This window comes from Glycine soja, chromosome 8 (genome assembly GCF_004193775.1).
Source record: "Glycine soja cultivar W05 chromosome 8, ASM419377v2, whole genome shotgun sequence".
NCBI classification, from domain to species: Eukaryota; Viridiplantae; Streptophyta; class Magnoliopsida; order Fabales; family Fabaceae; genus Glycine; species Glycine soja.
In genome coordinates, this window is record NC_041009.1 from 39,801,371 (window position 1) to 39,816,392 (window position 15,022).

A 15,022-nucleotide genomic window follows, 5' to 3' on the forward strand; every position below is an offset into this window, starting at 1 on the left:
CAAGAAAAATCATGATTTCTGAAGGAATAATTTTCGTCGAAAAAGTATTAGTTACCAACGGAATTTTTTGACGGATTATCTTCCATCGGAAATGTTGACCTTACCGACGGAATTTACCAAAGGAATTCAGAATTAAAGGTTTTTGGCTGAATTGCTTATGCTCATATTAAGCAAGACATGCTAGAACCAAGAGCATTAAAATGCATCTTCATTGGTTACCTCAAAGGAGTTAAAGACTACAAATTATGGTGTTTAGAGCTTGGGCAAAGGAAATGTTTGTCAATAGGGATGTGATGTTTAATGAACATGAAATGGAAAATTTGGTGAAGCCACAGAGGCTAGAAACTCATGAGAAGTTTGGAAATCAAGTGATTCAAATTGAAGTTAAGCCTGCAGTTACAACTGAACCTAAAATTACAACTCGTAAACAACAACAAACACTAGTACAAACAGTTTAGCATTACCATGATGTTGAACAAAGGTTTGTTTAGAATTATAGCTTTGCAAGGGACAAAGGAAGAAGGACACACCAAGCACCACAAAGATATGGACATGTTGATCTCATTTCATTTGCTTTTAAAGTAGGATTAGAGCTTTATTACCATGGATAACCCGAGTCTTATGTTGAAGCCATGAAGAGTGAAGATAAGCATAGATGGTTGGAAGCTATGAAGGAGGAAATGGCTTAAATGGAGAATAATCAGACCTGGATTTTGGTGGACAACCCAAAGAACAAAAGACTGTTGGAAGCAAATGGATTTTCAAGAGGAAAAAAGGCATTCCTAGTATTGAGAAGGCATGGTTCAAGGCTAGACTGGTAGCATGTGGTTTTACCCAAATATAAGGGGTAAATTTCACAAAAATCTTTTCACTCATGGTCAAGGAAATCTCTATAAGGGTGTTACTTGTAATGGTGGCACATTTTAACATGAAACATGAACAAATGGATGTCAAAATATACTTCCTTCATAGAGAGTTGGATGAAGCAATTTATATGAAACAACCAGATGGTTTTATCAAAGAAGGAACTGAGAATCAAATCTGTTTGTTGAAGAGATCATTGCGTGGTCTTAAACAATCACTAAGGATGTGGTATACACGTTTTGAGAAACCAATTTACTTGTGGCTATATGCTGATGATATGTTGTTGGCCAATTAAAGTATGGAAGAAATTGCAAAGTTAAAAGAGTTGCTAAATTATGAATTTGAAATAAAGGATCTCGGGCAAGCTAAGAAGATACTTGGCATGTAGATTACATGAAAAAGAGATAGAAAGAAGTTGTACCCATCTTAGGAAATTTATATCAGAAAGTTTCTAAATAAATTTGAGATGATCGTTGCAAAGTCAGTTGCAACTCCACTTGCTCAGCATTTCAAGTTGTCCAAGAAGCAAGAGCCACCAACTGATGAAGAGTAAGTTTACATGCAAAAAATGCCTTATTCAAATGCAATTGGCAGTATCATGCATACAATGGTGTGTTGTAGACTCGATTTAGCTTATGCTATGAGTGTTATTAGTAGATTTATGACGAATCCAGGCAAACCACATTGGGTAGCTACAAAGTGGGTACTGAGATATCTTTGTGGGACTACTGGTATGGGACTAAAGTATGTTAGTCAAGGTGGAGTTCAAAAGATAGAAGGTTTTGTTGATTTGGATTTTCCAAGAAGCATTGATACAAGAAGGTCCTGGGAACACAATCAATTGGAAAGCTAACTTGTAGGCAGTGGTAGCTTTGTCATCCATTGAAGTTGAGTATATGACAACTTGTGAGGCAGTAAAGGAAGCTTTATGGTTGAGAGGATTAGTTTCAGAATTGCTTTTAGAAGAAAAGTCAAAAACTATCTTAGTATTCTGTGATAACTAAAATGCAATTTGTTTATCAAAGAATCCAATACATCATGAGAGAACAAAACATGTAGATATGAAGTTTCATTTCATCAAAGATGTGGTGGAAAATGAGTATGTGATCATATAGAAAGTGACAACTGAGGATAATGCAACTGATATGCTTACTAAAGCATTACCTTGTGAGAAGTTCAAATATTGTTTGAAAATTTTGAATGTTACAAATGTTGAATAAGAATCTATAATTGATGAATATATGACCAAGGTGGAAATTGTTGTATAATTGGTCTAATATTTTGTTTTGTTTCAATAATTCTGTTATAGGGTTAGATTTTGTTAGTTGGGATCGACTTTATATAGTGGGTACTTGACAGTTTTGATTTTTTGTTTTTTTTAGAAATACAATTCATATTTTCTCTTCTTCTTCTATACTAGTTTTTCTTTGGTTCTGTGCAACAGATAATATAGTTGATGATAGCAAAGTTATAGCTAGGGTTTTGGTTAGTTTGATTTATCCTTTGTAAAGTGTAGCGACAATAGGTTGTAGATACACTTACTGATTATACAAAGAATTGAATGTCTAGATTGAGGAGGCAACTCATTAGGTGAATTTACCCTTGCTATATGATGTACATGGCCATTTTTTGCAATGAAATTTAGTCTTTAACATAAAAAGTGCATATTTGAGTTCACGTTAGCTTTTCCATTATCACGTTGAAATACTAGATAACACATGATTTTAGGTATATTTTTGCATGTTTGATTTCATGTTGAGAAATCGATTTTAGGTCTAGATATTGATTTTGAATTAAAGTATTTTAGGTAGATTTTGCATTGGATGAAAAGTTTAGGCTTCAATACTTTTTTAGTCTTTACAATTTAACATTTTTTTTTGTCATTGTAATTTTTTTTTGTTTTTAGTCTTCCCAAATTATGTTTTTTTTTTTTTATAATGCTTTAGATAACACTTTTTTACTATTCAAAATGCTAGAGTGCTTTAAGACTAAAAATAAAACAAACATAATTTACAAAGATTAAAAACAAAAAAATAATAATTTTACAATGATGAAAAACAAAAAGAAATACAAAAATACAATGAATAAAAAAATATTTAAATAAATAATTTATATTGAGATTCACTACTAACTCTTATAATAAAAATATTTAATATAAATCACGTTATTTTATGTTTGATTAATCATCGAAATCTCTATTCTAAATTCAAGTCAATTATGAAAAAAGACAAATAAGCTAATGTAATTAACTTCTGCATCTCCACATTCAAACATACAGATAATCAATTTGACTCGAAATTAATTTTGTCAATATTTAACCAACTCACAAAATTTGTAATTTTGTCAATGCTCACCAAATACACACTAAAATTTACAATAAAATTTTCAACACAATGTCAAACATCATGGTGGATAAAAATAAAATCATGTTTAAGAGATAAGACTCAAATGAAGGGAATACAGACATGCATAGATCATCCAATCATTCTTCAAGCATAATAATCAAACACGCGGTACATTGCTCTTCACATCTTTTACCTCCTTCATATATATTTTCTCAATATATGATTTTGCCTGAATTGTAGTAGCAGGTGTGGCCAGATAATGATGTTCCTCACACTTTTTCTTTTGTTTTTTTTTCCCTCTGACGTTGATTTGAATCTCATATTCATGTATTGTTTCACTAACACGGAAGCAAGTGATATTCTTGGCACTTTTTTCTTTTGTCTTTTCCCCCCACGACGTGGATTTGAATCTCTATTGTTTCACTAACACGGAAGCAAGTGGCATCTATGCATGAGGAGGACCACTCCAAAATTCAGGGTATTTCAAAAGAGTAGGACCCTTTTATTTATATGTTGCAATAAATGAGGTATTTATTTTTGCACTCTTAAAGCTCAGGGTCGTCGTTTAAGTGGCTATTGACATGTCCACATTTTTGTCGAAAATAGCACATAAATTCACTCATTAATAATAAAAAAGAAATAAAGAAAATGAGTGGGAGATGAGGGAACACCACTCCTCTTATCCCTTTAAAGATGAGGTGAATCTATCATTTGGATTTCTTGAGCTATTTTGGCCCTTCACTCTAGATATGTGTGGATAACACAATGTGACACTTATTTGTATATATGCTCTCTACTATATAAAACCCCTCCTAAAAAATATCTTCCACTCTCGAGTACTTTTTCCGTTTGTTTTCTTTCTTCTATTCCTTTTCTTTATTCTCTTTGTTTTTTCCACAACTAGCTACACCAACACAATGCATGATCACAGTCATCAATACCCTCTTCCTTGTTTGTATTGCCACCCTTATAGCTATATTAGGATGGTAATATATATGTTGGACACACTTAGTTTACTTGATATATTATTATTGCCTTGATTATTTTATAGTATAAGCTCCAAATTAGTATTAAACTTCAATTCGTGCATGGAAAATATTAATGCAGGTTCAAAATCTCATAGAGAGATGCATGCTCTTTCACATGAGCCAAGACCAGTGCATAAGGGCACTGGCAGAACATGCAGGGATTAAGCCACTTGTTACTGTTACAGGTCCTTATCATTTTCTCATCACTTGAGTTTTGTAGATAAGTGGCTCTCAAAATAAATGAAAGATAGCACACTTGGGTTGTGAAGTCTATGTTATATATGTTACACTTGGTGTTTATTCCGAAGCATGATTATGTGAGTTAATTTATTATTATGTTCCTTTGTGTGCAGTGTGGAAAGAGTTGCAAAAGGAGAACAAGGAGTTCTTTCGAGCATATTTGCAAGTTGTCACTCCCAGGCCATTATTCATGAGTAAGATCTAAACTTCCATGTCTTTTCTAGGATTAGCTATGTTAATTAAGCTGTTAAACTATAATGTTTAAATTTATAAACTAATTATAAGGATTTATTTGCAGCTCAACAGCAGTTTATGACCATTAATCTTTGTATAATTAGGCTTTTGTGTTGTGCATGCAATACCATAGATAGGTTATCAGCAGCAGAATGATATCAACTATTGTTTGTTTCCTTTTCAGGTAGATGTTTTCAAAGGAGACCAAATTTGGCAAGAAGGAAACACTGGAAATGATTAATAGTGGCTGAATAACCCTACAAGGGAAAAGTGAGCTGGATTACTCTGTCACCATATAGTTAAAGATGCATCAGGGAATATTAGTGATGACTAATTATAGCACAAGAAAGTTATTTGGTCAGTATCTCTCTAAGGATTTGTGGGTGCAGACCCTCGTTCCTAGCACATATATAGTGGCCAATGGTTGTAGTTCCTTAATACTATAGATGCTGTTCTCAAAGCCATTAAAGAAATAAAACTGTATCATTCTAGGCTTCTAGCCATTAGCTATAACTTTTGGTGTGTAAGGATGCAACATAAGTGATTGAAATGTTTTTGCATTTATTTTTGTGTAATTTTCCAAGTTTAATTGAGATTTTCTTGTGTGTGTGTGAGGATGCTTATTTCCAGCATTTTGATTGTAAAGGAAGCTGCCAAAGGTATCATTTCCCACTTGTATAAATTTGACAGCTGTAAAGTTGATTCAAATGAACCAAACTTAATATATGATAGAAGCTTGCTTTTGCCTCAATAACTTTTTTTTTTCTGCTAGTTCCAGACACCATAACTTACACCAAATTACCCCTTGACAACTTGCACTGGCTTATTGATTTGAGAGTTTATATTAAGGAACTTTTACTTAACCAATAAACATTTGTGTGATCCTGATGAAAAATAATTAATGAAACTGGTATGCTCAATCACAAAGGTTTCATGAGTCAAAAGTGAGAACTATCACCATAACACACTCTCTAAAGCAAAGTCTCAAAGATATTAGGTTTAATTGTAAAATTTGATCTTCTATTTTACCCTTTCCACCAAATTAATCTTCTTATTTTTTTAATTTATTATCAGAGAATTATAAAGTTGACTAACTATAAAACTAAATATTTGATGCAAAATATAATATTAATATATATTTTATGTAAAAATTAATTCAAAATTTAAATTTTATTCTTTTTTAATTTATTATATTTTGATAATCGTATATATTATCCTTTAAAATATAATATATAAGATTAAATTTTATTTTCTCATAAATTAGAATAAACATACTTATATAAGTTTTATTTTTATTTTATATATTATATTTTTATAATCTTATGTATTTTTTATCGCATTATTCAAAACTTATTTTATACAGTAAAAATACAATATTAATTTTATCTTTAATGTAGATTTTTTTATATAAATTATAATTTTATAAAATGATAATATTTTATTTTCTTTTAAAATATTTATATATGATTTAATGATAGAATTTTTTACATATATTAAGATATTATTATTATTTATTATAATAGTATTTTTTTATTTATATTTAACTTTATTTAATTAGGTATGTAATTTTTTTTAAAATTAAATTATATAATAAAGATATGTAATTAAATGAAATGACACTATTTTCTACTTTTTAAAATATTTATGTATATGATTTATTGATGGTATTTTTTTTATCTATATTACAATAAATAACATGAATATCTTAATATAGATAAAAAAAATGGTTTCACTAACACACAAGCATTGTTTTAAAAAGATAAATATAATATATAAAATAAAAATAAAACTTATATAAATATACATATTCTAATTTATGAGAAAATATAATTTATTATTATATTTTAAAAGATAATATATGAGATTATGAAAATATAATAAATTAAAAAAGAATGAAATTTGAATTTTGAACTATTGTCCCATAAAATTAAATTTATATTAATATTATATTTTACACCAAACATTCAAATGAACACTTGGATGTAGTGGTAAATGAATATGCTTCTCACTCTAAGGATCATGGTTTTAGTCATTTTTCAAGCATTTTTAAAGTTCTTATTTTTTTAAGCATTTATAAAGTTCTTATTTTTTAAGAAAATTTTGGTTGAAATATTGGGAAACTAGGATAGTGAATTAAAAAATAGGAGAACTGATTTGATAAAATAGGAAAAATAGGGGACAAATTTTGCAATTAAGCCAAGATAATAAATGTTTTATAATTTCCCATTTGGGAACTATATGTACTCCATGTCTCCATCATTTACTCCAAAGCACAATTGATGATTTGAAGGAATGAGAACATTCTTCTTTTGTGTCTATCACTTTTGCTTTCTTCAATGTTACTCACATCTCCTTTCTTCAATGTTACTCACAATATAACAAAACTATATACCAAAAGAATAAATATATTATCCTTACTTTATCATTAATTATAAATTTTGTTTAAATAATAATTTTATATAATTCATTATTATATATATATATATATATATATATATATATATATATATATATTTGTAATATAAAATATTATATTTTCACATCTCTCTTTTTAATAGGCTATTTTCAGAAATGAAGTTATTAAAGTTACTTTGTGGACAAACATAGCCTCAAAAAAATATATCTTTACTTTTCTTACTACTCTTTTCTTTTCTTTATATATATAGATAATTCAACCAAAAAAATATGATTACTAAATAAATGAATGATTAAATTGTACTTAATATTTACATTAAACGATTGCCATATGTCATTTCACTATGGAAATTGAAATTATTTTTTTAAATTTAATTTTTATATTAAGTTATATATATATATATATATATATAATATTTAAATAACATTTAAATAAAAATTTATTCATAATTTCCTATCTCTTTATTTTTATATTAGCATGTTTATTTAGTTTGATATTTATTTATTTATTTGAGATGTTTCTTTACTATCTTAAGTAGTGTTTTCAATTCAACTTATTTAATAAATAAATAATTTTAATTCAATTAAGTCTATATCATATTTTTTGCTTACAATAATTTTTTTATATTTTATTTACTACAATAATTTTACTTTACGAACAATTATCTTTTAATAATTTTTTTAGATGAGTATTCAATCAACTCAACTTTAAGTATAAAGATCTATATCAACCTAAGCAATCTTGATCTTGCAAAGTTCAAGATAGGATAAAATGAACTTCTTTCTTTTATTTTATTTTATTATACATATTTTGTAACATTCAACAAATAAGATTGTTAGTTTATTCTAATTCTTTGATTAATAACTACTTTGCAGAAAAAAATGTAGCAACATCAAATAAAATAACTATCTTCTTCAAGTTCTGTCAACATTGATCTTGACAAGAAAATGTAAAAAAATAGAAGATCTTTGCAATATATAATGTCCATGAAATGAGTATCAGAATCATGTGTATGCTAACCTATCATGACCTTCATATTCATCATATTCAATGATACTTGATTTTTTCTTAGTTTTAACATATATAAAATAATAGGATAATGTGTTCACAATTTATGCAACAATCAATGAGATCGACGATATGTTTGGTTGAAATTATGTTGCATGTGAGAGATGCCAAAAGAAAATTACAAAAGAGGAAAATCAATATACTTGTAGAGAATGCAAACAGTCATCCAAGTACCCAACAACAAGGTTTAATATTTGTATATAATGAATTTTTTTATAACATAATTAAACAAATATTACAATTTTTTTAAAAAAATTTAGGTTCAAGATACAGTTGAAAGTCTTTGATGACACTGGTGTAACAACATTCACAATATTCGATCGAGATGCACAACAAATTACAAACACAACAACATTTGAACTCCTTCACACCCAAAATGCAAATAAGACTCACATATCCCTAATATTGTATAACCTTTGCAAACACACTCTTAATTTTGAAATCAAGATCACAACTTGAAGAAAGGATTTCAAACCTACACCATCACAATGACTTTTATCCCAAAAAATATCATTTAGCGTGATCTTCTCCTCAAAGAAATTAAACAAGTAACCATATTTATAATTTATTTACATTTTTAATTCTTGTACAAAATATTAATAGTTTTTTCCACTAATTAATATTTTTATTAAAAAAAGAGTCCACTTCACCACAACAAATATCATCAAATGAGTGAGATGAAGAACTAATTATAAGTCAAAGCTCAAAGCTACAAGCTTTCAACAAGTCAAAAGGTGCATCTTCATCATCTAATGAAGAAGTTTATCAAATCTCACAAAGTCCATTAAGAAAAAAGGCGAATAAACAAACCATCACAAGTCAAAGTCCAAAGCTAAAATTATCCAAGAAGTCAACAGATGCAACTTCATCATCAAAAGAAGAAGAAAGTCCATTAAAGAAAAATGTGAAAAAAAAACAATCTTTCATAAGTAAAAGCTCAAAGCTGCAAGTATCCAAGAAGTCAAAAAATATATCTTCATCAACAAATGAAGTTTATTCAATCTCAAAAAGTCCATTAAGGAGAAAGACGAATAAATAAATTGGTCTGACATCAAAGTTTTAAAAAAAGCATACCAAAGAAAATAAAATTCAACAACAGGTCACCAACAAAAGGAAATAAATACAAAAAATCTATTTAAATGAATAATTTTTGATATTTTATTCGCATCATTTTTATATTTTTTTACCATTATGATTGACTATTTTTCTTTCATTAAATATATTTTTTTGGTTGTTTTATTATGTCAATTTTATTTTATTCTTATATTATTCTTATAAAATTTATACACAATACTTACTTTTATCTTCATGTTAATCAACTTTGATTGACTGATCAGTTTCTAATTTTGAAATATTTCTTTATAATTATATTGATAAATAAAAAATATTTTAATTTATATGTAATTTTTTTTATCTCTTTTAAAAGAAAATAATATAAAATAGCATTCACAATTATATTTTTAAATTTAATTTATCAAATAAATATTTTTTAAAAATATTTTTTAATTATTTATAAACCCGCAAAACGCGCGCCAATATTTGTTTAGTATATGGTTAAATTGTTAAGTAACAATCAGATATGCTATGGAAAAGGAACAAAAAGTTAAAACTATCAATTACACTACAAGACGCATTCTAAAGCACAATGTCTAAAAGATAGCGTGTTTGATAATCTCACACTCATTTGGGAACTATACTCCATCATTTACACCCATGTAAATGGTTAAATTGTCAAGTCACAATGAGACATATGCAAATGGAAAAGGAAGAGATAGCACAAGTGTAAAGTGATGTGAAAATAAGAGTGAAAAAACAAAAATTTCAATATTCAAGTCTCAAAATAATGTTAGCTATCTATCCTACTCAAACTTTTCATTCCCGAGAGCATCTTTCTTCTCATGGCAAACGATGTAGTAGCAACTTTAATGTTAAGACAGAAAATAGATTGTTGTTTTGTGTGCTGAGCCTTCATTCAAAAGGTGCCCTTTCCCAGATAGAATTCCTTGGAGCCTTTCTTCCACGGAAACCTTGGCCTTCTTTATGAACCTGAAAGTTTCATAAATGAAGTCAAATCATACATACACTCATTACAATGGAAAAGTACCACTGTTAGAAACAGGGTAGGCTTACATTAAAGTCGTAACATTACATAACATACACATTACACTGGATAGCAATTAGTCCACGCTACGAAGATTGTTATTTTATATATTCAATATTGGTCTTATTTAGCATAAAGTTACTCATAAAGCTTATCAAAATCTACAATTTATGCACACTTATAAGAATTTCATATTCGTGCATTTAATTCGTAGATTTATAAGAGTTATTTTGTATAAAAATAATAACAAAATATTTATAAATAATATATCATTTAAATAATTCAATAATATAATAAAGTAAAATAGTAAATAATAAATTTCACAATAGTTAAATAATCAATTTTAATAATACATCACACTTTTAGATAATAACTTACCGATATTATAGTGGTAGTATGTTATTAGAGAATAATGGTTTGATGTTATTAGATGTGATAATTTTTTATTTGGGAACAACACATTAAATTGAAGTATGTTGAATACTAGATAGACAAAAAACAATCCAAAATGATTTATCTTTTGGTATAATTTTTTTTAACTTGCTGACTCGTTGACTCGGTAGTAAACTCGATAGTCTACTAAGTTTACTTAGAATTTATTGAGTCTACTCAGAGTTTATTAAAAAGAGATTTTACACATGAATCAACTCATAGAAGATAAGTATACTCATAAACTCATAAGAATTAACGAGTTAACTCAAAAATTTGATAACCATTTAAAAAATTAATTTCTTGGTGACGTATACCATCTAGCATCTAATCTTATTTTAGGAAGTACAATCAATTGTTTAAGTATTAAGACCATTCCCCTTTAATAAGATCTTTGTTAACCAATTGCATATGTACTATATGTGTTCCAAATTATAATTATCTAGAGTACTTTTGAAATAAATAAACGGCTCTATGTCACATTAATTGGTTAGTATCATGATGATAAGTGTTCTCTATTGAATGAATTAATGGAGCCTGGCTAAGTACCTGTACTATTTCTCTGTGACATAAAGGACCAAGTGACACTATAATAGCATAGAATAAAGCCAAAACAAAGAAGCTCCTATTAACAGCAACCTTTAATTTCCTAAAGTAACGTGTTTATTATTGAATAAACCTCAATTTCATTCTTAAAATATTACTCTCACTTTCTTATATAATCCCTAAAGTAAACAAAAAATTATACAAGAAATCTCCAAGTATTCTAAGTATAGAAAAAATTATCAAATTGATTCTAAACATTTGTAGAATATACCAACTTTAAAACAAAATTAATGAATATTCAATACTTGAAAAATTACTTATATAATTTTATTATTTTAGAGACTAAATAGGAGAAAAAGATAATACTTCAGGCAACAACAAATTGATGGTTGATTAGTTTATTATTACTAAATTTGCATATATTACATAAATCCACTTTTCAGTTAATTTTCAACCAATTATTGTTTTTTTTTTTTTTTACCTCAATAGCATCACGAGGCTCTTCATGGGAGTCCAGATCCCCAAGTTGCTCTGTCCCGTTACAGCTGTCGGCTTCTCCATCACACTGTGATGGGGGAAAATTGGCCCACTAAAATGACCAAATATATATATATAATCAGTATTTATTTTAGCTTAATAAAAGTACCACTCTTCACGAAATACTCTTGGTTCCATTCAACACTGTTAAGTTACTATCCAGATCAGAAGCCTTACATTTTTTGCCGCAGTACTGAAAGCCTCCTTGTGGGCCATGTTAGGGTTTTCAGACTTAAGCCTTTTAATCTCTTCTCTGCATTGCAATAATATGAAATATGAACATTAGGATTATCAAAATTTTAAATATATGGTCACAACTTTTAGTCTATGAACACAACTTTGGGTCATTAAACATTACTTGATGAAGCGGTTATATGCAGATGGTGTTCTCTGTCTCTTCTCTGGAGCTGCAAAGATTCCAGTCATAAAAATAGATAAATTTATATAAGGGTACAAACATGGTTAACAAAACTTGCTTCAAGTTTTTACGTACGTTTATGCACGACATTGGAAATTTGAGTCACGTTCTCTTCCTCACAGTCCGAATTGGTGGTTATTATGGATGCATTATTATAGCTGTTCAAACTCTTGTTTGCACCATCATCTGAAGCACCTTCTTTTGGCTGCAGAATGGAGATATTCACAAATTCATTTAAAGTTAAAAAAATAAAAAAATAAAACAATATCACAAATTTAATCCCCATCAAGTTAAACTAAGGTTTAAATATCTTTTGTTGTTTGAAAAAATATCACATTTTTTTATTCTTCATCAAAATTTTATTCTTTTTTAATTTCTACATGACAAAATGATGTTGTTTTCATCCCTTGTCATGTACTAAAAACATAAGTAGTAAGAGACTCAACTACATTAACAAAATGTAGAGATAAAAACATGTGTAGTAAGAGACATGTTATTTCTTTTGTTAAATGTAGAGATGAAGAATATTAAAGTTTTTATAGAAGCTAAAACTAAAAACCGTGATGTTTTTTTTTTCATGGATCAAAAGCACATATTTCAACGTAAAAAAGAAAATATGTGGGTCAATGAACTCACCAACAAGTACTACTAATGATAAAGAAAAAACATAGAATTGAAAAGGTAACCAAAACACCTCAAGATGAGTAAGGGAAGCAAGAAGGTGGAAAGGGACAAAGGAAGCTTTCTTCATGTTGACTGAGAGGAGGCTTGTGCAGTGGCCGCATCTCACTGTCACCACCGTTGACAAAATGCTGCATGGAACACTCACCTGCACGTACACCTCACAACATTGGAAAATGGAAGCAAAAAAGTTGAAGTGTGGAAAAAGAAGAAATCAATACCAACACATGGAACTTCAGTACAGCATGCATTATTACCATTAGTATTGTTGTACAGAATCCACATTGTACGTAGCATATCTGTTCTGGAAGATCAAAGAGGTGGTTCAGTGTTGACATGGCTGTCCTGCATGTGTGTGGAAGTTGAAGAGGGACAGAGAGATTGAAGAATGAAGATATGCATGTAGTTCATTTTACACAAGGAGGAATATTTATAGTTGATTACCAATAACACGATTGACACAAGTGATAATGATCTGTGTTCCATAATTAAGTAGTCTAAGATTTCAATCTTGATTGAAAATTGAATATAAAATAAATCGTGTTGAAAGAATAATATTCACTTTGTGTGTATGCATGATCCTCATTGAAGATTAATCATCATTTTCAACACTGTCACGAAAACTAATTTGTATAATATTATGGTGAAAAAAAATATTTATAATTGAAAAGTGGATAGTGGACACTGATAATCAACATCTTATCTGACTTAGATGTTTCGAGGTAGGGATACTTAATGGTGATTTTTATAGCCGGAATGCACTCCTACATTGGTGCTAAGGATGAGGAGAGTTTAAGTTTTTCAACCCTCACTCTTGATATTTAGGGGTTGAGGACCAAAATTACAGTCACACCCTTATATAGAATATGCCAATATATAGGATTTAAAAGTATTACATTTGACCTTTTCAAAGTGAGTAGTTCACTAGCTAGGTAAAAAAAGTGTAACATTTCAAGCATTAATGAAAAAAATCAAGAGGGTAGATTTTAACCAATATTTGGTCTTTAATTTAACCGGGTATAATGGCTTGTAAAATGCGATCCAAATGATATGCATCTTTTGAAGTAATGAGAAGTAATTTCTGTGTTTTTATTGTTCTTATATTTGTTATGCACGTATATATCAAGTAATAACTAGAGTTGATTTTCTCTTCCTTAAAAAGTGAGAGCTCGGTTTATGTGAGCAAAATGCTCAAATTATTACCACTGGTAAAATTTCTCCTTAGGTTGCAGTGGCCCAAAGTTCTATGGTACTTTACTGATTGACTTAAAAGTACTTGTTTGTTTCATGTGTTGTTTTCTCTTTTATTGATACTCCTACCTCTCAAGTCCTCTCCTTGTCCTAGATCAAATTGAAAGTGCAGAAAGTTTTCCCCTAGAAGGAAAGAGAAAATTTCAGAAGGGTACATCTACAACAGTAGGAAGGTAAATGAGCATCTTAGGATTTGTCTTTCGTGAAAGACAGAGAGTAATTGACCATTGAAAAAGGAATCTCCCCCACACTTTCGGTGCTCTCTTGGCATTCACGCATCACTTCTTTCTTAATTATGTTTTTTGTTTCACACTCAGCTTGTTAGCCACTAAATATTTTCATTTCAAAATATTTCTTAATTATGTTTCACATTGCTTGTTAGCCACTTGTTATTTTCATTCAAACTTTTTCTTAGTTATGTTTCACATTGAGCTTTGTTAGCCACTTGTTATTTTCTTTCAAACCATTTCTTAATTATGTTTCTTTACAAAATGAAAAAGTGGTGCAAATACAGTTGCTAGTGTCTTGAAAATATCAATGCTTTTTGGATGTGCAAGATGGAATGCTTGTTATCAGGGATTTGATGAAGATCTTATTCAAAAATATCTTTGAAATGCATAGCATTTGTTTCATGAACTTCATATACATTAGGGGGAGAATATAATATGAAAATTGCTCTTGTTTTCTTTACTGCAGACAAGTATCATGGGTTAATCCTGTTCCAGGAAGCCAATTCCCACGATCTAGAATGAATGTGGGACCAGTTCTTATCACAAAGGATCAAATTATGTTAAAAGAATCTTTATAAGTCATGTATAATGGTCACGCCCAACAAATTAAATGAATGAAAGTTGTGTTGTTGGT

At 28.8% G+C, this 15,022-nt stretch overlaps 2 protein-coding genes across 2 annotated transcripts; one reads left to right on the forward strand and one right to left on the reverse strand.

Moving 5' to 3' along the window:
- Positions 1 to 4,042: 4,042 nt before the first annotated feature.
- On the forward strand, positions 4,043 to 5,442 carry LOC114423571. Its single transcript, XM_028390385.1, has 4 exons — positions 4,043 to 4,195; positions 4,317 to 4,422; positions 4,591 to 4,671; positions 4,896 to 5,442. The coding sequence occupies exons 1-4, from the start codon at positions 4,127 to 4,129 to the stop codon at positions 4,946 to 4,948; spliced, it is 309 nt and encodes a 102-aa protein (XP_028246186.1). The 5' UTR covers positions 4,043 to 4,126; the 3' UTR covers positions 4,949 to 5,442.
- Positions 5,443 to 9,874: 4,432 nt separating this feature from the next.
- LOC114422780 (axial regulator YABBY 4) lies at positions 9,875 to 13,288 on the reverse strand. Its single transcript, XM_028389308.1, has 7 exons — positions 13,165 to 13,288; positions 12,921 to 13,055; positions 12,302 to 12,431; positions 12,167 to 12,215; positions 11,986 to 12,061; positions 11,753 to 11,860; positions 9,875 to 10,241 (listed from the first exon to the last, which is right to left on the reverse strand). Exons 1-7 carry the CDS (start codon positions 13,243 to 13,245, stop codon positions 10,164 to 10,166), a joined length of 657 nt encoding a protein of 218 aa, XP_028245109.1. The 5' UTR covers positions 13,246 to 13,288; the 3' UTR covers positions 9,875 to 10,163.
- Positions 13,289 to 15,022: the final 1,734 nt, after the last annotated feature.